At 39.8% G+C, this 22,406-nt stretch overlaps 1 protein-coding gene across 2 annotated transcripts in view; it reads left to right on the top strand.

Annotated features, from left to right (window-relative positions):
* Positions 1–22,406, top strand: part of PHF6 (PHD finger protein 6) — a 66,310-nt gene that overhangs the window by 11,507 nt on the left and 32,397 nt on the right. For both annotated transcript variants that reach the window (XM_006171428.2, XM_006171429.2), the window contains exons 3-4: positions 13,000–13,133; positions 13,837–13,880. In XM_006171428.2, the coding sequence (XP_006171490.1) occupies positions 13,000–13,133; positions 13,837–13,880 (178 nt within the window). The remainder of the gene's footprint in view (positions 1–12,999; positions 13,134–13,836; positions 13,881–22,406) is intronic.

The following is a 22,406-nucleotide window of genomic DNA, read 5'->3' on the forward strand; positions in this document are numbered from 1 at the left end:
ACTATGTGGGAGTCCAGCAATGTAGCTGTTACACCATCTGCGGGTCCCAGCTACCAGCTAGCTCAGAACTTTTAATGCTTCTGTACTGCATATATATATATATATGCCTCAGCATGCCATTCAGAAGTCCTCTCTTGATCCATGTTTTCCAGCCTTCTCTCTCTCTCTCTCTCTCTCTCTGGCTTGCCAAACATCCTGTTGTCTTCTTGTCCTCACTGCCATACACCTCGTGATGTTCATCTATGCTTATGGTTCTCTTTTCCTTCTAGTTGCCTCTCAGGAATTCTTTTTTTGAGATCTAGCTTAAGCCTCCAACTCCACCTGTCAGAGTATAACATTATGCTTACATTTGATAAGCATGCACAATCTTTCTTCCCTACTGTGTTATGGGCTTTGGGAGAGTAATACTGTAAGTGATCTCTTTGTCTAGCAGACGATTTTTTTAAAATTTTATTTATTCATTCACTTATTTTTTAATTTGACCAGAAAGAGAAACACAGAGAGAGAGAGGAAAGCGAGAAAGCAAGCCACCAGGTCCAGAACTTGAACTGTGGTCAGCCATGTGGGAGTGTCCAGAGCCTTAACCACCATGCCAACTGCTGGTCCCTGTCTAGCATAAGATTACGTGGGGGTAATGCATGGAAGACACTTGGCATGGTGCTTGATGGCTGTTTTGTGCTAAGTGGTATTCTAGCAAATATTGGGTTGTTGGAAAGACATGACACATTTTTGCATAGAAAAATAAGTCATGATTTTCCCTACCTAATAAATGGGAATTCATTTTTGTTTGAAACCTTAGTGGGCTCTTTATATTACAGATCAACCAGGTAGTCATGGCAGAGCATAAAGTCTCCCCGTGTTTTGGTTAGTAGTGTTTTAGTGTTGTTTGTAACTTTGGCAGCTTGAAAAGGGAGGAGAGAGAGAGCTAGCTGGAAAAATCAGGCTTGTTATCTCTTCTGGCTGTTGGAGAGTTGTATATGCCTCAAATATGAGGGTTTCCATATTTCTTCCCCCTTCAGTCTCCCAGTATGGTGTTATTTGTGTTGCTTTCATAGGCATTCTGTCTGTTAAGGCCTACTAGAGAGTTCAGAGTTCATCTGTTTCTTAAATACTTGAGCGCCTACTTTGTACTGAGCACAAGGCTAGACACTTTGGATGTAAACATGAATAAATAGGGGTTAGCCTAAGATGTTTGTGAAGAATGCCTTGGGAGAGTTGGGAAAGTTTCATTCTAGGGCCAGTCCATGGTATGATGGTTAAGGCAGCTGGATTCCACATGTCAAATGCACAGTTTGAGAAACATGCCGGGAGTATATGTGTTTGTGTTCAAAATCCTGAAAGGAGGAAGGAAATGGAGGAGAAAGGATTGCAGCACGACTATTCCCCATGGAGGATGCTCTCTCATTTTCCCTGTCTCTCTGTCTCTCTCTAGTGAGTGTACATGCCCTCTGGCAATGTTTTTTTAGGAGTGACATTTGAGGTGTGTTCATCAGGGGAATGATGCTATGCAAGTTAAAAAAGGAAGAGTTTCGAGGAGGAGGAAGTGGTCAAAAGTACTAAGTGCCAGTGCTATTTAGAGTATGTGGCTTGTTTAGCATTCAGTTAGAGTAAAACAGAGTACCCACGTTGCATCAAATGCTGCCACTTTGCTTTCTTCATGCAGGAGATGCCAGACGACTGTTGGTGCTACTAAATCCTTAGAGCAGTGGCTCCTAACCATCTCTACCAAATCAGAGAAGGGGGCAGGGAGAGTGGTTACAGAGTGTCATTTATAACAGATTCCGAAATGATTTTTGGTGGCTACGCTTAGCTTTAGACCATTGTTTTAGAACAGAGATCAGCAAGCCTTTTCTGTCAAAGATCACATAATAAATATTTAGAGTTTATAAGCCAAATGGTCTCAGTTGGCATCAGAGAGAATATATGAAGAAATGAGCATGGCTGTGTTCCAATAAAACTTTATTTACAAAAAGAAGTAGTGTGCTGGATTAGGCCTGCAGGATGCCTCCTGCCTTATGGTATTTGGGGAAGAAAAGAAGTAAATTTTCTCTTTTGAAAATTTGTTCAGTGCCCTCATTGCCATTTATGTAACTTATTGTGAATGTATCCTTATAACTTAATTTTTACACACAGATTAATTTTTAAGTATGTTCATATTTTACCTGTCACTTATATTACAATACATTTTACTTTTGAGAAGTTTAATGTATCCTTATAACTTAATTTTTAAAAAATTATGGCACACAGATTATTTTTTAAGTATGTACATATTTTACCTGTCTCTTATATTACAATACATTTTACTTTTGAGAAGATTAAGGAAAATGAATGGAAGGCCAAAGAGAAACTTCAAGTCTAATGATGGAGAAAATTGGGTCTTTGATTAACAATGAATAAGCTTATTTTTTTAATGCACATTTTTTTTGCCTTCATTTAATACTTATTATAATTGGGAATTCACAAATTTATGTCATTATATAATTCTCATTTATTTATGCTAATAGAGGTGAACCAAAAGCAACAACGTAAAGTAATTTGTATCTGGTTTGGGGGATGTCTCAGTACTTACTTGAGCGTGGGTGTGTGTTCGGTGTTCTTCACAGATTAAATATAGCAAGAAGCATGGCTATGTACAGTACAGCTGGAAAGATCCACACCTGAGAAAGCCTAAACAAAGACCTGAGCTCAGAAAATGTCTATCTGAATCTTTCAGATAAATGAAAAGAAACTTCTAGAGCTCTAGTAAGAGAATTTATATTTCTTATCAGACATGATCTAGAAAATTGGATGGAGTTAGAATATGTGATTTTCAGAGCAAGGTCAACAAATTAGGAAGCTGGGTCCTAAATGACTGACCGTGGTTTGAATCTCAGCCCTACTGTCTTGAAAACATGCCAGGCACATGCGTGTGCATGCCCAGGATCCCAGCAGGATGGACAAATGGAGGAGAAGGGATTGCAGCATGACCGTGCCCCACTGGGCAGTGCTTTCTCCCACTCCTCCTCTCTGTCTATCTATGGAGAGTGCATGCATCCTCTGACATTTAAAAAAAAGGGAGAGATATTAGGTTAAGTAAGAACTTAATAAACTTGGGTTCTTTTCCTCTAATTTCTAAGACTTCTGAAATGATCTGTTGAGTAACATTTGATGTATTTGTTACTTTAGTAAAATCTTAATAGCTATTTTTCAATGACCCTATTATTATTATTATTATTATTATTATTATTATTTCGCTGCAGTCCCTTCTCCTCCATTTTCCTCTCAGGATCTTGGGCACGCATGCACTCGTGCCTGGTGTGAGTTTAAGCCACTGGTCCAGAACTCAAACCACAGCCGACTACGTGGGAGTTCAGCGACATAGCCATTATGCTAACTGCTGGTCCCAATGGCCCTATTTTTTACATGTACCTGAAATTTCAACTCCTAATCTGTTTTTCAAGCAAACTGTCACATTTCAATGACTGGCAGCTTTCAGAATTCATTTTTGCTTTCTAGCTTTCCATTTAGACCTTATAAGTAGTGTTAGGTTTGTGTTTTTATGAGACTTTCTTCAAAAAATTCTACCTTAAAAAAAAGATAGCTATAATAAGATCAAATAGAAATAGGTATGAGTTCCTGTTGTACCCTCCCATACAGTGGCATTCTTTTTAGGACTTTTTTTTTTCTTTAGAGATTTTTGCTATAGGGTGCATGTGCTCACCAGAGAGACAGAAAATGAGAAATCACCATCTAGAGGGGATGGCCACACAACAGTCCCTTTTCTGTTCTCCTTTCAGGATTTTCAGTACACATGCACATGTGCCTGGCATGAGTTTCAAGCTGCCAGGTCTGGGACTCGAGCCACAGTTGACTATGTGGGAGTCCAGTGATGTAACCATTATACCATCTACTGGTCCCTTTTTAGAACTTTTAAAATCTCGATTTTTTTTTCTTTTTTTTTTGGAGAGCTTTTTGCTATAGGGTGTGTGCGCTTTCCAGAAAGACGGAGACAGACAGAAAGACAGAAAGCGAGAAATCACCCCCCAGGGGGGATGGCCACGCATCAATCCCTTTTCCTCCATTCTCCTCTCAGGATCTTGGGCATGCACGCACACTCACCCAGCATGAGTTTAAGCCACCGGGTCTGGAACTCGAACTGCGGTTGACTACATGGGAGTCCAGCGACATAGCCATTATGCCAACTGCTATTCCCGAACTTTTTAAATCTCTTATGAAAATATCCTGGGTACTCTGTTCTCTCTGCTTTGGGCATTTATGTTTGTTTGTTTGTTTTTACATTGAACCACAGTATATTATTACAGTTTGTAAAATGAATTTTCCCAGCGTGAATACACTGTATATCAGTCCAGTTAAAGGTATTATCATACACATTATCCTGAACAGATAATATTCCACTTTTGTGTCCCTTAAATGTTTTACTTTCTTTTTCCCCTTGATTCCTTCTCTTTCACACTCTCCCATTTCCTACCCTCCTCCCACACTGTCTCTAGTATCTACAGTTGTTATCCATGCTTTTATTTATATTTTGCAGTCTTTCCGTTTCTGCTATAGAGTGTGGACATTCAGTATATGTTAAGTGGGAACATACAATGTCTTTCTTTCATAGTCTGATGTGCTTCACTTAGCAGTAAATCTTCCATGTTTGTCCACTTTCTGTCAAATGCCAAATGTTATGAACAGTCAAAAAGCCTATGAATAAATGCTCAACATCCCTTATCATAAGGGAAATGCAAATCAGAATCACAGTGAGATACTACTTTACCCTAGTCAAGTTGGCTAAGATTGAAAAAATTAAAAAATGATAAGTGCTAGCAAGGCTGTAGTGAAAAGGGAACTCTCCTTCACTGTTGGTGGGAATGTAAATTAGCCCAGCCACTATGAGAACAATACAGAAGTTCTTCAAAGACCTACAAATAGAACTACCATATGATCTAGCAATTCCACTCCTGGGTATCTATCCAAAGGATAGGAAAACACTCCGTGGGAAAAGTGCTTGCACATCCATGTTTATTGTGGCATTATTCACAATCCTGAAGACATGGAACCAACCCAAAGTCCACAAGCAGATGAATGGATTGAAAAAGTGTGGCACATATACTTTATGGAGTACTACTTAGCTTTGGGCAGTTTTTCCCTTTGGACTCAAGAACATGTCCTCTTTTTGTACCCTCCTTTGCATTCCCTATGTATTTTTTTTAAAGAATTATTTTATTTAACTTTATTTATTTTGATTTGACCATACAGGGACAGAGTGGGAGAGGGGGGGTGAAGAGAGAGAGAGAGAGAGAGAGAGAGAGAAACTGAGAAAGCCAGATCCAGGACTTGAATCACGGTCAGCTGTGTGGGAGTCCAGTGCCCTTAACCACCATGCCATCTGCCAGTCCCTTCCCTATGCATCTTTAGCGTTTTTCATGGAGCATGAGTTTTGGAAGTAGTAACTACTTGGCTGTGGGGATTTGGGGCTATGTACTGTTAGTGGGTTACTGACATGCATGGTAGATTTACAGTGATGAGGCTGGGCAAAGCCAAGTTCCACAGAACCCTTCCTCCCTCGGTTCCATATGGCTCTATCTAGCCATCAGATTCTAGCTTTCCCTGAGAGCTTTCTCTTTTCATTTTATTCTCCCATAGTATTGAGAAAGCAGCATTTTCCCTTTTTTTTTTCCTTCAGACTTTTTGTGAGTGGAATTGTAGTCTTGGCCTGCTTCAGTTGACTGAGGAGCAGGTATGTCTGGGCTTCTCGTTCCTACCAGACTTTAGCTAAGTCATAGTTCTCTTAGTTCCTTATGTCTCCTCTCAGGCGTGACTTAGTTCCTCTTTCATCTGTGGGTCAGCTTCTTGAGACACTGCTTATGTAGCACAGCTCAACTTGAAATTAGCGTAGCTTCACAATACTGCAGAGATGCCATGTCATAGTACAAGGCCCTCTTTTTTCAGTCTCCTCAACTTGGAGCTGGTAATTATTGAGATGTATTAAATTTACTAGATTGCTAAATTGCACAGGAGAATAAAAGTAAAAGAAAAGTCATGATCAATGACAAAATTGTCACCTCTATTCAAAAAAAGAACTTGAAATCAGATATAGGCTGGATAAGCTGAGAATGAACATTTATACCTATGCAGGGGGTGGGGTGGGGCAGGAAATTAGCCCTCAGTGGAATATTTGATGTGTCGAGTCAGGCCTTTTTCTTTCTTTTTCTTTTTTCTTCTTTTTTCCTTTTCTTTTCTTCTTCTTTTTTTTTTTTTTTTTTTTTTTTTTTGGGGGAGAGAGAGGTCTATCATTGTTCTTGAAAAACTTGTCCCTGTCGGGCTCACTTTCATTTTCTCATATTTGAGAGGACCACGGGTACAGTGTAAGCATGATAAGTGGCAGCTGACAGTCATTCTGCTGAGGGCCCAGCAAGGACTGTAGCAAATTGAAGAGCAAATGTTTTATATAAACAGAGATACTATCAACAGATACTATTATGGGGTCCAACCAAGTGGTACCTAGCTTGAGGGAGGAACAGTGTCCCATTTGCCAATTATTCCACTTTTTTTTAAGGAAAAATCTCTTTGTGTTATTTTTATTTCCCATAACATTTTTTTTTAACTCTACCAAGTCCATTGGCCAGCAGGTAGCATGGAGGTGAGGGTGGCTGGATCCCACATGGCCAACTGAGATTCAGGTCCTTGACCCAGCAGCGTCAAAATGACATGGGATACATTCACGTGTACCCAGAGTGCTAGAGTGCTAGAAAGAGAGTGGAGGAGAGGGGATTGTGATGTGGCCATTCTGTCATGGGCTGATTTCCCACTTTCCCTCTTTACTTCTCTCTCTCTGGTAAGCTTATGGGCCTTACAGGAAAACTAAAACAAAACAAACAAAAACAAACAAACAAAAACAGTAACAACAAAAGAAAAACAACAGCTGTAATAGTTCCTTCTCTGGTTTCTTTAATTTTTATTTCTTCTTAGTTCTCATAGCCTTGTTTCTAGCAGGGCCAATCATCTCCTTCAGACATTCTTGTCACTGACTGTTCACTCTGGGCCTCTGCAACACTATTGTTCTCCCTAATTTCATCTTTCCCCATCCTAGGGCCCACTGTTTAAACATGCTTAGAAGCACCTGAAGATAATCATGTAAACTGTACAAGGAGTAGAAACATGAATGAGAAAAATATGCTGTAAGCTATTAAAATCTTCACTAACAGTTTTGTTAGTCTTCAAAGAAATTCAGCAGAAGGAATTGATACATAGTAATTGCTACATAATATCTATATATGATGATAATTAGTCATATAATGGGAATAAAATGTTAAGAGCTAAGGTGAACACTATATATCTTAAGTCCCATAGGAGTTCAGAGAAGAAGGATTATTTCAGTGGTTGGAAGATTACATAGTAGATTTAAAGGTAACAGTTATTTTCCCTTTTTATACTCTTCAATAAGCAGGCAAAAGTAAATTTGGTGTTTTAGTTTCATTATGTGTAATTTTTGCTATTTTGTTAGTATCTTGCCACAAGTTTGACTGCTTTTGTATGAATGCTACATAAATAGATCCGATAATTTTTTTGTTTAAAAACCATCAGAGAGCATGTGAGCTAGAGAGAGCAACATAGAGAAAGCACCCTTCCCCCCCCTCCCCAGTGAAGCGTGGTTAAGACACAGTCCTTTTTCCTCCATTCTTCATTCCTGTCAGGATTTGGGGCACTCATGCAAACATGCCAGCATGTTCTTCAGTCACTAGGGCTGGGACTGGAAATGTGGCCAGTGATGTGGATCCAGTTCCCTTAACCACTGATCTATGAGGCTACTGTATAGATCTGTGGATTCTAATGCAGCACGATGCCTAATTCCAACCTTGAAAAGAATTTTCCACACTCTCTGGAAAAAAAAATATAAATATATATATTTCTAATTATTTATTTTATTTTTGTTTTATTTATTCACTCATTTATTTTAATTTGACCAGGAAGAGAGAAAAAGTGGGATTTGAGAGGACCACGGGTACAGTGTAAGCATGATAAGTGGCAGCTGACAGTCATTCTGCTGAGGGCCCAGCAAGGACTGTAGCAAATTGAAGAGCAAATGTTTTATATAAACAGAGATACTATCAACAGATACTATTATGGGGTCCAACCAAGTGGTACCTAGCTTGAGGGAGGAACAGTGTCCCATTTGCCAATTATTCCACTTTTTTTTAAGGAAAAATCTCTTTGTGTTATTTTTATTTCCCATAACATTTTTTTTTAACTCTACCAAGTCCATTGGCCAGCAGGTAGCATGGAGGTGAGGGTGGCTGGATCCCCCATGGCCAACTGAGATTCAGGTCCTTGACCCAGCAGCGTCAAAATGACATGGGATACATTCACGTGTACCCAGAGTGCTAGAGTGCTAGAAAGAGAGTGGAGGAGAGGGGATTGTGATGTGGCCATTCTGTCATGGGCTGATTTCCCACTTTCCCTCTTTACTTCTCTCTCTCTGGTAAGCTTATGGGCCTTACAGGAAAACTAAAACAAAACAAACAAAAACAAACAAACAAAAACAGTAACAACAAAAGAAAAACAACAGCTGTAATAGTTCCTTCTCTGGTTTCTTTAATTTTTATTTCTTCTTAGTTCTCATAGCCTTGTTTCTAGCAGGGCCAATCATCTCCTTCAGACATTCTTGTCACTGACTGTTCACTCTGGGCCTCTGCAACACTATTGTTCTCCCTAATTTCATCTTTCCCCATCCTAGGGCCCACTGTTTAAACATGCTTAGAAGCACCTGAAGATAATCATGTAAACTGTACAAGGAGTAGAAACATGAATGAGAAAAATATCCTGTAAGCTATTAAAATCTTCACTAACAGTTTTGTTAGTCTTCAAAGAAATTCAGCAGAAGGAATTGATACATAGTAATTGCTACATAATATCTATATATGATGATAATTAGTCATATAATGGGAATAAAATGTTAAGAGCTAAGGTGAACACTATATATCTTAAGTCCCATAGGAGTTCAGAGAAGAAGGATTATTTCAGTGGTTGGAAGATTACATAGTAGATTTAAAGGTAACAGTTATTTTCCCTTTTTATACTCTTCAATAAGCAGGCAAAAGTAAATTTGGTGTTTTAGTTTCATTATGTGTAATTTTTGCTATTTTGTTAGTATCTTGCCACAAGTTTGACTGCTTTTGTATGAATGCTACATAAATAGATCCGATAATTTTTTTGTTTAAAACCCATCAGAGAGCATGTGAGCTAGAGAGAGCAACATAGAGAAAGCACCCTTCCCCCCCCTCCCCAGTGAAGCGTGGTTAAGACACAGTCCTTTTTCCTCCATTCTTCATTCCTGTCAGGATTTGGGGCACTCATGCAAACATGCCAGCATGTTCTTCAGTCACTAGGGCTGGGACTGGAAATGTGGCCAGTGATGTGGATCCAGTTCCCTTAACCACTGATCTATGAGGCTACTGTATAGATCTGTGGATTCTAATGCAGCACGATGCCTAATTCCAACCTTGAAAAGAATTTTCCACACTCTCTGGAAAAAAAAATATAAATATATATATTTCTAATTATTTATTTTATTTTTGTTTTATTTATTCACTCATTTATTTTAATTTGACCAGGAAGAGAGAAAAAGTGGGAAAGCAAGCCACCAAGTCTGAGACTTGAACCGTGGTTGGCCATGTGTGAGTGTCCAGTACCTTAACCACCATGCCACCTGCTGGTCCCCAATATATATATATGTATTTTTAAGAGAGAGATTTTTGCTAAAGGGCATGTGTGCTCTCTGGAGAGAGAGAGAGATAGAAAGTGAGAAATCACCCCAAAGGGGGAATGGCCATGCTGCATTCCCTTCTCTTCCAGTTTCTTCGGGATTTTAGGCATGTAGGCATATGCACCTGGTGTGAGTTTTAAGCCACTAGGACTGGGATTCAAACTGTGGTTGACTGCATGGGAGTCCAGTGACGTAACCATTACACCTTCTACCTGTCCCTCTCTGAAAATATTTTTATTGATTTGTCTTTTCCCTCGAGTGAAACTGGCATTACAAAGTGCACTTTTAAAAAAAAGTTTATCCTAACTTGCTATAGTTAATTGGTTATTTGCAAAATGGATTTCTTTTTTTACCATAGCAGCAGCTTAAACCAATTACTTTAGGCAGATTTGAATTTATAACCAGTCAAAAAGATTTTGATATATTTTGGGCCATAGCTTTCCTTGTTCTCATGAAATTGAGAGAGCAGTATTGGAAAGCATTTGCTAGTGTTTTCTCACTATAGTTTTTAAGTATGTTTTGCATATAAAAGTACTTTTGTCCATTGTATAAAATAAAAAAATACAAGGAATTATGAAGAAAACAAGCTACCCAGAGATAGCCACTCAGTATTTTGCTACATTTATTTCCACTTATTTTCATAGAATATGTGTTATAAGCATAATTGTGGTCATAATTCACATACTTGATATAGTTTTGTGTCAATTAACATTATACATAGACCTCGTGTGCCATTAAAATTTCTTTGAAAAGAGTGGTTATCGAATATTCCTTCATACGGATGTACTATAAACATTTTTTCAGTTCTTTTTGCTGGGTTGTTTTACATGTGGGGGTTGTTCGAAATAATTCTGCAATGAATATATTTGTACATATGTTGTTTAAGTCTGATTATTTTTTCAGATGAGATTTATAGAAGTAAAATTGCTGGGTCAGACAGTATAAACTTTTATTTTTATTATTATTTTTAGGTTTTTGCCATAGAGCATGTGCACTGGCCAGAGGGAGACAGAGAGAGGGAAACTGAAAAATCACTCCCCGCCTCCCCTAGGGGAGGGAGGGATGGCCATGCTGCAGTCCCTTCCCCATCCTCATCTTGGGATTTGGGGTATGCACACATGCACATGCACCTGCCATAATTTTTAAGCTGCCAGGTCCAGGACTGAAACTACAGTCGCCCATGTAGGGGTCCAGTGCTTAACCACCAGTTCTAAGCCGCTGGGTCCAGGCCTCCAACAGCAGTCAACTCTGGGAGTCCAGCTACATAACCATTATGCCATCTGCTGGTCCTTCAATATAGTATTTTTACCAGCATCTCCTTTCAGTTTTGCTCACTCATTGAATGCAATGCTTTATTATTTCAGAATGGACCTATCTGTTTTAGGTGTATTTTTATTTATTTATTTATTTTTTTGGGGAGAGATTTTCACTGTAGGGCGCGTGCGCTCGCCAGACAGACAGAGAGAGACATAGAGACAGAAAGCAAGAAATCACCCCCCAGGGGGGATGGTCACGCCGCAATCCCTTCTCCTCCATTCTCCTCTCGGGATCTTGGGCACGTACGCACACGCGCCCGGCGTGAGTTTTAAGCCACCGGGTCTGGGACACGAACCGCGGTCGACTACGTGGGAGTCCAGCGACATAGCCATTACACTAACTGCTGATTCCCTGTTTTAGGTGTATTTTTAAGGTAAATTACTTGCAGTAGAGTTCTTAATGAAGTGGGGTAATGTTCAATTTATTAAGTGAATAAAATTGGATTGCAAAACAGTATGCAGAATTACAGAGAAAACTACTTTCATGTAAGCATATTAACACTATAAGTTTTCTCTTCTTGGCAATTTAAAAGCATTTTTGTGTTTTCCAAAATTTCTACATTTCTGTTTTATGATCAGAAATGTAATTTATTAAAATTATAGAAGTGTATAATTAAGCTACAGAAGAAATACTCTCCTCCCTTTAGGATTTATAAACCATCCAGAAGCTTTCTCTACTTGATAATGTGGCACAGTATTTCTTTTTTTTATGGTAATACTTTTAAGTTTCTATATATATTTAAGGAAATGGGTATTTCTCGAGTATTAGTGATGGGTAGTGGCCTTATATTTTCTGGGAAGTACCTGTATTGAGAATGTTTCTGTTTCTAGCTTATGTATCAATATTTTTTGAAATGATAGTTGGATCAGTGTTTGACTTGCTTAGAGAAATGTAAGAAATTTTATTGGAATTTATACTAGCCTTTTGGTATACCAAAATTGCTTAAAGGCAAAAGTAATCTAAAAGTTAGGATGGGATATGTTCTTCTTATTCAAATTAAGAAAGAAGAATGAGAACAGTTTAGAACAAGCCATCTAGCAAACAAGAAACAAATGAGCAGTTTTTAAAGTTCACCTTATTGTGAATCTATTTTGGGATGGCATTTATAGCTCAGGAGATAGCCTCATTACAAGGTCCAATTTATACAGTCCACTGTGGTGTGTGTATCAAAACCACTAACAGTCAAAAAGATTTTTTAAAAATTTAGAGCATGGCTAGTTAATCAACACGAATTCTCCAGTAAATTCAGAAGGTAAAGTACATTCAAATACATTGGAAGAACCTGTTCTTTCATCTGTTTGCCTGAATTCATAATGCCACAGGTAAGTGACATAGATTAGACTGAAATAGATGAGAATATTTTCACAATGTAATCAACTTCACATCACAGAATATTCTCAGAGCTCAAGTTATTAAAACAATAAAAACTACCAAATTATTTTATCCTCTCTTATTTGCTCACTTTAAATTGGTTTCACTCGGTTCCTAAACAGTATGCGAGTTCCCCCCGCTCACCTGCCCAATATCTCATCAATTAAGTGGAAATTTTAAGGCAAAATTTTTTCTGATATGAGACAGTTCCCCTGGTTACTCATACCAAGAAAGATCTGGATTGCACAAAAAAGGGTCTCTTTCATAATGCTATACAGATCACTCTCCTGATACACAGTAGTTCCGAATTTCTCCTGACCACAGTGAAATAATATTAATATTCCATTAATTTCGTCGGTGTTGAACATGGGGGAAATTGCCCCCAGGAGAATTTAATTCAAATTATTTCTAGGAAATAAAACAAGAAAAATAGCATTATTAATTCTAAAGTTTTCGGTAACCAATTTGTTTTCCTTGGCAGAAATTGATATGCTGCTAACATAACATCACAGCCTTAGGAGAATCCATACTAATATTCTTCCTTTGTTGTTTTGATGTAGATGTGTTCTTTGTGCCATTGTCCTGGAGCAACAATTGGTTGTGATGTGAAAACATGTCACAGGACATACCACTACCACTGTGCATTGCATGATAAAGCTCAAATACGCGAGAAACCTTCACAAGGAATTTACATGTAATTATTGAACTTCTCTTTTAATTTTTTTCAGTCATTTAAAAAATTAATTTCATCTTATTTGTTATTATTATATTTTTAATTGCTACAGAGCACGTGTGCTCACCAGAGAGAGACAGCGAGAGAGAGGTGAGAATGCATGTTGCCAGGTCCATGACTTGAACTGCTATCAGCCATGTGGGAGTCTTGTGCTTAATCACTATGCCACCTGCTGGCCCAACAGTCATTCTTTTAGGCTTTTATATAAAAAAGCATTCATCATCATCATAAAGGATGTTTATGATAAGGATTTTTTTTTTTAAAAGATTTTTGCTATAGGGTGTGTGCTCACTGGAGAGACACAGACAGACAGAAAGCAGGTGGGAGGTGGGAAGGCCACACTACAATTTCTTTTCCTCCATTCTCTTCTTGGGATTTTGGGCAAGCACGCATGCACACACACCCGGCGTGACTTTTAAGCCACCAGGTCCAAGACTTGAACCACAGTCGACTACATGGGAGTCCAGTGATGTAACCATTATGCCATTTGTTGGTCCCTCTGATAAGGAATTTAATACTTGGAAAAATGGTGTAGGAAGTGTAATAGGATTTTTTTTTAATTTAGCTTGTGATTAGGATAAAATGTACTATTCATTTTCTTAACTTGAAATATGATTTTAGTTTGCTCACCTGATAATTTTTTATTTTTTTCATTTTCTTATAGGGTTTATTGCCGAAAACACAAGAAAACTGCACATAACTCTGAAGGTAGGTCATTCAATCATTTTTGATTTTCAAGAAGAAATTTGAGTAAAACATGAGTAAATTGTTCCATATTAACTTTTACTGTAAGGCATATCTCAGTATCATACATTTAGAAGAATTGAGAAGAGCGATAGGACAAACTGATGTATATAACGGAAAAGATATGAATTTTTTTAACTGCCAGAGGGCATGCGTACTCACCAGGGAGAGGGAAAAAACATCCCCAGTGGGCTGTGGGCATACCACAATCCCTTGTCCTCCATTTCTTCATCCTCTTGGGATTCTAGACACCCATGCACATATGGCTGGCATGCCGGAATTCAAACCACATCAGCCATGTGGGATCCAGATCCTTTAAACCCCTAGGCTACAGGGGTGTCCCAAGATCTGAATTTTTTTTCTTTCTTTTTTTTTTTTTTTTTGGAGAGGTTTTTGCTATAGGGCATGCGCACTCGCCAGACAGACAGAGAGAGACAGAGAAACAGAAAGTGAGAAATCACCCCCCCCCGGGGGGGATGGCCACGCTGTAATCCCGTCTCTTCCATTCTCCTCTTGGGATCTTGGGCACGCACGCACATGCGCCCAGCGTGAGTTTTAAGCCACCAGGTCCGGGATGCGAACCATGGTCGACTATGTGTGCGTCCAGCGAGATAGCCATTACGCTAACTGCTGGTCCCCCAAGATCTGAATTTTTAAGAAAACTTTTACTCTAAAGTTCTTGGGAAGTGTGCGTGGTTGGCATGATTTTTTAAGGATTGTAATTGGGATCCTGACACATGAACTTGGGAATACTAGTACATTTTGTGCTTACCAGGCTTTCTGTTCAGTTTCTATTCAAATTGTAGTACTTTAAGAAAAAAATACAGACATACTTGTAAGTAAAAAATTGTAAAATGAAAACTTTAATAGTAATTTTGTAGTTTGTTTCCACCTAAATTTATGCAAAACCAGTTAGTTGTTTTCTTTTTCTATACAGTTGCCAAGCTCTGCTTGTCTGTAAAGGTGTGGGAAAGCTCTCAAACGGAATTCCGATTTGTTCCAACTTTTTCAAACATAATTTTGATGCCCTTACCAGCTATGAGGTCATTAGGAAAGTCATGATGTATTTTCTGTGTTTTTCTATAAAAAAAATGCATTATGACTTTCCCAATGACCCAATATTTAAAAGGCTTTTACGTCATCGAAACTTGTCTATCCTCTCATTTAGACGAGAGAACTTTAAAAATTTTGTTGGCTTCTGGGACCAGCAATTAGCGTAATGGCTATGTCGCTGGACTCCCATGTTGTCTACCGCGGTTCAAGTCCCAGACCCGGTGCCTTAAACTCATGCTGGGTGCAAGTGCATGCATGCCCAAGATCCCAAGAGGAGAATGGAGAGGAGAAGGGATTGTGGCGTGGCCATCCCCCCTGGGGGGTGATTTCTCATTTTCTGTCTCTCTGTCTCTCTCTCTCTCTGTCTGACGAGCACATGCGCCCTATAGCAAAAACCTCTTCAAAAGATTTTTTTTGTTGGCTTCTAATAACATGTTACTTATGTTGTCTTAGAAAGTCATCTCTTTTAAAAAGAATTATTCATGTTAGCATTGTAAAATGGGTGGCTTTTTCTTGTTTCATTTTTTGTTGTAAGGTGTATGCACTCACCAGAGAGAGAGAGAGAGAGAGACAGGGAAAGTCAGAAATCACCCACCATCCTGGTAGTCCTTTTTGACCTCTTTGATCTTGGCGTTTATAATACAAAATAGTAATAGTTATACTCTGGCCTCCAGATTAGTCCAAATACTTTAAAGTGCTAGTTAAAAATACAATCTTTAGCAAAAACCAGTGCATAAGGTAGACAGGCTGGATAAATAATAACAGAATATTTTTGAGGTGACAGAGTACACTGAAAGACCTTTATAATGCTTTCTTTCCATTTTTTCCTCACTTAATTCTAGAATTGAAACAAAACACCATTTGTGTAACCTTAAGAATAAGGGTTCTCTTTACTGTAGATTTTAAGTGTATTTTTTTGATACTCTAAAGGTTGTAGTGGCCATACGGGTTAAACTGAGGATTTAGACTCAAGACCTGATGAATACAGTACATGACTGTACTAGGGCAGGAAGTTTGAGATATTTAAGAAGGACGATTAATACACTGTATGCTGATTAACATACACAGCTTCCATTTTATTCCCTCGATTTCTGAAGCTGATATCACCATCTAGTGGTAGAGAAAAGTTACTGCAGCCTAGTGAGATCCAAATTCATGCTTTTCAAGGCAACTTTGACCACGATTGACAGGGTTACTACAATTTCATATTTGTGATATAATTGACTTTCATTTGGGGCTCACATATGCTTCTGTGTAACACCGGGGGCCCCTTGTATCATATAGTGTGTTTATATTCATGTCATAGAACTTGAAGCACAGTTTTACAATTTAACAATATTACAGGCTTTATGTTCATTTAATTTTGGCTTTTATCACATTCATCTAGCTCAGATTTATTTTATATTGAGTGCTTTGTCAAAAATAGGACTTCCAGTTATTCTGTTGTTCTAATGGGAAACATATGTTCCATTTCATACCATGACTTATGATGGGGGGGCGTTGGATTCTATTCCAGGGGCTGTCTTTGAGATTTGTACTGCACTCATCTCTAGGGCAAAGAAGAATTGACGCCTCTGCCAATTCCTTGCTCATTTGCCGTCTGCTTGTCAATACTTGCTTGGCCAGTACCTAATATGATAAATACTGTATAATTCAGAGTGTCACGTTTGCTTTATAGAACATGAACTGTTTTGAAATATTAGAGAATAATTGTATAATGTAGCAACTTAATTTTCCCATCTTCTTAAATACACTGGTATTGAATGTTAAATATGTAGAGTCTATGTCATCAGTTTTACTTCAGAAAATAAAAACAGACTGTGAGTTTGTAGAAGCCTTTTGTCCCTACAATCCATGATCCAAGATATTTAGCTATTTGAATGAAGTTTTGAGCTATCACTGTGTCAGTGATAGCTGATGATGAGGATGCCAGTCCCAGGAACGACATATATACTGACCGGTTAGCGGCGATGGCCTTAGATAGGCTGCCTCGAAATGATTTGAAATGTGCCAGTAAACATTTCTGATGAGAGATGTTTTCCCTATTGATGGTGACAGCTAAACGAGGACAGGGTCTCTGAAATTATACGCAGGTTGGTAAATTTATTTCACCTACTATGTGTTAGGCCTGTTGGGTAATTGGGACTGAAGGGATAAGTTAGATGGATCTCTGTTCCCAAAGAGCTTGGAGTCTGATTTGCGGACTGTCTCTTAAATAAATAGTTGTATGATTTCATTGGTTACAGTTGTAGTAAATGGCATGGATGAGAAATAAAGGGTACCATGAGCATACGTTTGCAAGGCCTACAAGGAAATTTCATATAAATTCAATTTTTTAAGAGAGATTTTTGCTATAGGGTGTGTGCACTCACTGGAGAGACAGAAAGAGACAGAGAGAGAAAGAAAGCGAGAAATCACCCCCCAGGGGATATGGCCATACCACAATCCCTTCTCCTCCATTTTCCTCTTGGGATCTTGGGCACGCACGCACATGCGCCCAGCGTGAGTTTTAAGCTGCTGAGTCCGGAACTCAACCTGTGGTCAACTACGTGGGAATCCAATGACGTAACCTTTACATCATACACTGGTTCCTTATTTAAATTATTTTTAAAAAACATGTTCATTTCCTTCTCCTGAGACAGAGGGGGACAGAGATAGAGAAACAGGCACTCCCAGCCTCAGTCAGCCAGGACCACAGGCTCGAGCACACCTGCACAAGTGCTCAGTGTGCACAGGGAGACTCAGAACATGAACCCAGGACCTTCCCAAGTGGCCTCAGCACCGTGGAGCATTATGTTACCATTGTACTACCACAGGGGGCCTAAATAAAGTCTTTTTAAAAAACAATTATTTAATTTTAGTCATTATTATTATTTAATTTGACTGGAGAAAAGAGAGAGAGTGAGTAAGAGAAAGGGAAAGTGAAAGCAAACCTCCAAATCCAGGACTCAAATTGCAGTTGGCCATGTGAGAGTCCAGTGCCTTAACCACCATACCACCTGCCAGCCCCAAAAAGTCTTTTTTTTTTCTTTTGGAGAGGTTTTTGCTATAGGGCACATGCACTCGCCAAAAAGACAGACAGCAAGACAGAAAGCGAGAAATCACCCCCCAGGGGGGATGGCCATGCCGCAATCCCTTCTCCTCCATTCTCCTCTCGGGATCTTGGGCATGCACACACACGCGCCCGGCGTGAGTTTAAGCCGCTGGGTTTGGGACATGAACCTTGGTCGGGTACCTGGGAATCCAGCAACATAGCCATTATGCCGGCAGCTGGTCCCCCCGATAAAGTCTTACAAGACTAAAGAGTAGCCCAGTTGCAGTAGTGTGCACTGGTTGGCACTGCCACCTGGTAGGGTTGGAAACCCAGGTTAAATTCCTGGCTCACCCTAAAAACCAGGCATGATAATATACCCTTTTGGTCCCAGCTGTGAGGCTGAGGCAGGAGGACCGTGACATACCAAGACTGTCCAAAAAGAAAATAAGACTATAGAGGGATGGCGGGACAGTCTGTGCAGAAGAAACAGAATATTTTTGGAGACCCTGAAGCAGGAAGGAACTTGGTGTTGTCAAGGAATTGGCAGAAAACTGTGAAAGTAAGGGATAGCATGGCACATGACAAGGTTGAGAGAAGAATGCTTGGGTCAGAGTGGTAAGGATTCTGACTGTTATCCTGAGGGCAACAGGAGGTGATTGGGGGCTGTAAGCAGAATGGCCTATTGCAGGAATCTGCTGAGTAAAGATAGAGGGCTCGGACTGGAGTTGTAGCAATGGTGATAAGCGGTTGACAGATTTGAGAGAGATTTTGCAGATAAAACTGATAGGACTTGGGCAATGGATCTGATAGAAGGATGAGGGAGAAGAGGTACGGGAAATGACTCCAGGGTGTCTGGCATAAGCAAATGGGTAACTGATGGTGCCATTTGCTTAGATAACAATAACAGGACTTAACTGGGAAAGTTCGTTCCGTTTTAGAAGAGTGAATTAGAGATACCTATAAGCTATCCAAGGGAAGATCAGATAACTAGATGATGATATGGTACCTCAGCTAGAGAGAGAAATTTATCAAATGTGAGTATAGATCACTGTATCTCTGTGAGTGGAGTGAAGATCCCCTAAGGGAGAGAGTTTAGAGGAGGACAGGGCCTAGGACTGAGCCTTGGGGAACTCTAACCATCAAAGGCAAGGCTGGGAATAGAAGGATTGGTCTGCAAAGGGAGATAGGAGGAATGGCTAGAGAAGTAGGAGGAAAATCGTGTGATCGTGAAGTCCTAGAAGCCAAGGGAAGGAAGAGAGTAGCTCCAGAAGGAACTTAATGGTCAACTTGGTATGCAATTGAAAAAGCATCCATTGAATTCAGTGACAGTGGAGCCACTGATCTTTTTTTTTTTTAAGAATTATTTTAATTTTATTTATTCATTTATTTTACTTTAATTTGACCAGAGAGAGACACACACACACACACAGAGAGAGAGAAGGTGAGAAAGCAAGCTGCCAGAACCTGAACCGTGGCCAGCTATGTGGGAGTGTCCAGCACATTAACCACCACGCCACCGGCTGGTCCCCCATTGATGATCTTAAAGCACAGTTTGGGTGGAGTAGTAGGGGCAGAAGCCATGCTGAAATGTGTTTCAGAGCAAATGGGAGGTGAGGAATCAGAGATAGGGGACGTAGGGGAGCCTTCTAATATGTTTGCTTATAATGGGGGAACAGAACTACTGAGAAGGAAGTTAAAGGGTGGCTTTTTTTTTTCTTAATTAATAGACCTTAATTTTAGAACAGTTACAGATTCATAGCAAAATTGAATAGAAAGTACAGATTTTCATATATCTCCTACTTGCCTCTCCTGCCAACATACACACACAGCCTCACCATGATCAACATTCCATACCAGAGTGGTGTATTTGTTACAGTCGTGAATCAATATTGATGTGTCGTTATGTAAAGTCTATGACTTACATCAGGATTCACCGTTGCCATGGTGCATTCTGTGGGTTTCAACACATATATAGTGGCACATATCCACCATTACAGTAGCAGGCAGCTTCACTGCCACAACAGTCCCTTCTGCTCCATGTAGTCATCCTTTTCTTTAAGCTCCTGGCACTCTCTGATAGTTTTACCATCTCCATAATTTTGCCTTTTCCAGAATGCCATAATGTCATACAGTTAGAGTCATACAGTATGGGGGAGGGCAGTCTTCACAAAGTTCAAGGCAAATGTGTATTATAAAAAAACCGTGCATGGATCTCTTTCTCCTTTTTTATTGCACTAAGGTAAACTTGTACTTTACTTCCATTTTTCCACAAAGTTTTTGAAGCCCCCTCATATATGCTTTTTCAGATTGACTGCTTTCACTTAGTTGGCTTTCATTTATTTCTTTAATTTTTCTATAGTGTATGTATGCTCGCTAGAGAGAGATAAAGGGGAGGAGAGTGAGAAAGAACCCTGGAGGAGGGGGTTTGACCATACTGTAATCCCTTCTCCATTCGCCTCTTGGGAGTTGGGGCATGCATGTACAAATACATGCTTGGGATGTTTCTTAAGCTGTGGAGTCTGGGACTCAAACCATGCAGTTGGCCTTGTGGGATCCAGTGTCTTAATGTCCACACCCCCTGCTGTCCCCTCAGCTTCTATTTTTTTTTTTAAGAGGAGGGGAGTTAGTTAATACTTAAGAAAGGATCCTTATAAGTAGGAAGAGACTGAAGGTATAGGACAGGATTCAGCACAGAAGTCAAATAATTGACCTATGATAGGAAGGCTCTTACTTGGGTCTGTTTTCTCTGTGAAGGAAAATAAAGGGATTGATATGAGGGTTGGAAATTGAAGGAAAAAGGGTTGAAAGAATATCTGTGAAGACTGGGAGACGAAGTTCGCCCAGAGAAATGTAAGGTTTCCAAACGAAATTGAGGGCCCAATTGAGGTTGGTAACCATGAATTTATCTAGTGGTACCCATCAGTCAGGTTGTGTGGCCTGGCCTCCAAACAGTTCAGGATCCTGAGCATCACATAGAGAAAGAAGCTAGCTGATTTTTGTCAGGTAGGCTCAACAAAGAATTAAAGGGATAAGGGAATTTCCCCTAAGAGAGAAATCTGAACTAGATATGGAGGGAAATGATGGCAAGAGAATAAGAAGGAATAGGAAGGAATGAGTGGACTGAAGGTCTTGATAAAGTTGAAGAACAATCAGAATGAAAGAACTTGGGAAAGCATTTGTGGTCCCAAAGTGTGATAGGGATTTCAGGGGTAGGATCTCAACCACTGCTCCACAAGGTCCTCCTCGATGGCCTATATTCACGTTAAGGATTGAGATGCAGTGGCTTAGATGAATGGCATGGACCTCAAAGAGTAGAGGCTTGGGACCAGCAGTTAGCGTAATGGCTATGTCTCTGGACTCCCATGTAGTCGACCGCGGTTCTCATCTCGGACCAGGTGGCTTAAAACTCACACTGGGTGCGTGTGCGTGCGTGCGTGCCCAAGATCCCGAGAGGAGAATGGAGGAGAAGGGATTACGGTGTGGCCATCCCCCCGGGGGGTGATTTCTTGCTTTCTGTCTCTCTGTCTCTCTCTCTCTGTCTGGCAAGCACATGCCCTATAGCAAAAACCTCTAAAAGAAAAAAGAGTAGAAGCTTTTTACAAGGGGACAGAGAACTAACGGCCTGACAGTGTTGTCTCTCAGAACCGTCTGTGGTGATAGAAATGATCTATACGTGTACCATCCAGTGTGGTAGCCGCTAGCCACATGTGGTTATCGACTAAAAATGATGGAGTGTAGTCCCAGTTTGTTTGTTTGTTTGTTTGTTTTGCCAGAGGGCTTGCATGCTCACCAGAGAGAGAAAGGGAAAGTGAGAAAGCACCCTCATATGGGGCATGGTCATTCCGCAATCCCTTTTCCATTTTTCTCTCCTTTCAGGATTTCAGGCATACGTGCTAGCCCATCTCTCATTTTTTCCCCTAAATTATTGATTTAATTATGTTATTCTTATTTTTTAAAAATGCTATAGGGTACTTGTGCTCACGAGAGAGAGCGAGCGAGAAAGTGAGAAAGCAAATCACCAGGTCTGGGACGCAAACCATGGTTGGCCACATGGGAGTCCAGTGTCTCAAGTACCATGTCACCTATTGGCCCACCTTTGTTGTTGTTGTTGTTATTGTTTCTGATTCTTTTGCTATAGGATGTGTGTGCTCACTAGAGAGAGGAAAAGTGAGAAATCACCCTCCCAGCAGGGATGGCCACACCACAGTCCCTTCTCCAGACTCCTCTCAGAATTTTGGGCACTCACACTCGTGCGCCCACTGTGCTTTTCAAGCCTCTGGATCCGGAACTCAAATTATGCAGCAATCTATATGGATCCAGCACCTTAACCTTTATGCCACTTGCTGGCCCTCTTCCTATTACTATCATTATTACTATTAATTTGTTTTTGTTTTTGCCATGGG

Source organism: Tupaia chinensis, unplaced genomic scaffold (genome assembly GCF_000334495.1).
Source record: "Tupaia chinensis unplaced genomic scaffold, TupChi_1.0 Scaffold149560_1, whole genome shotgun sequence".
Classification (NCBI taxonomy): domain Eukaryota; kingdom Metazoa; phylum Chordata; class Mammalia; order Scandentia; family Tupaiidae; genus Tupaia; species Tupaia belangeri.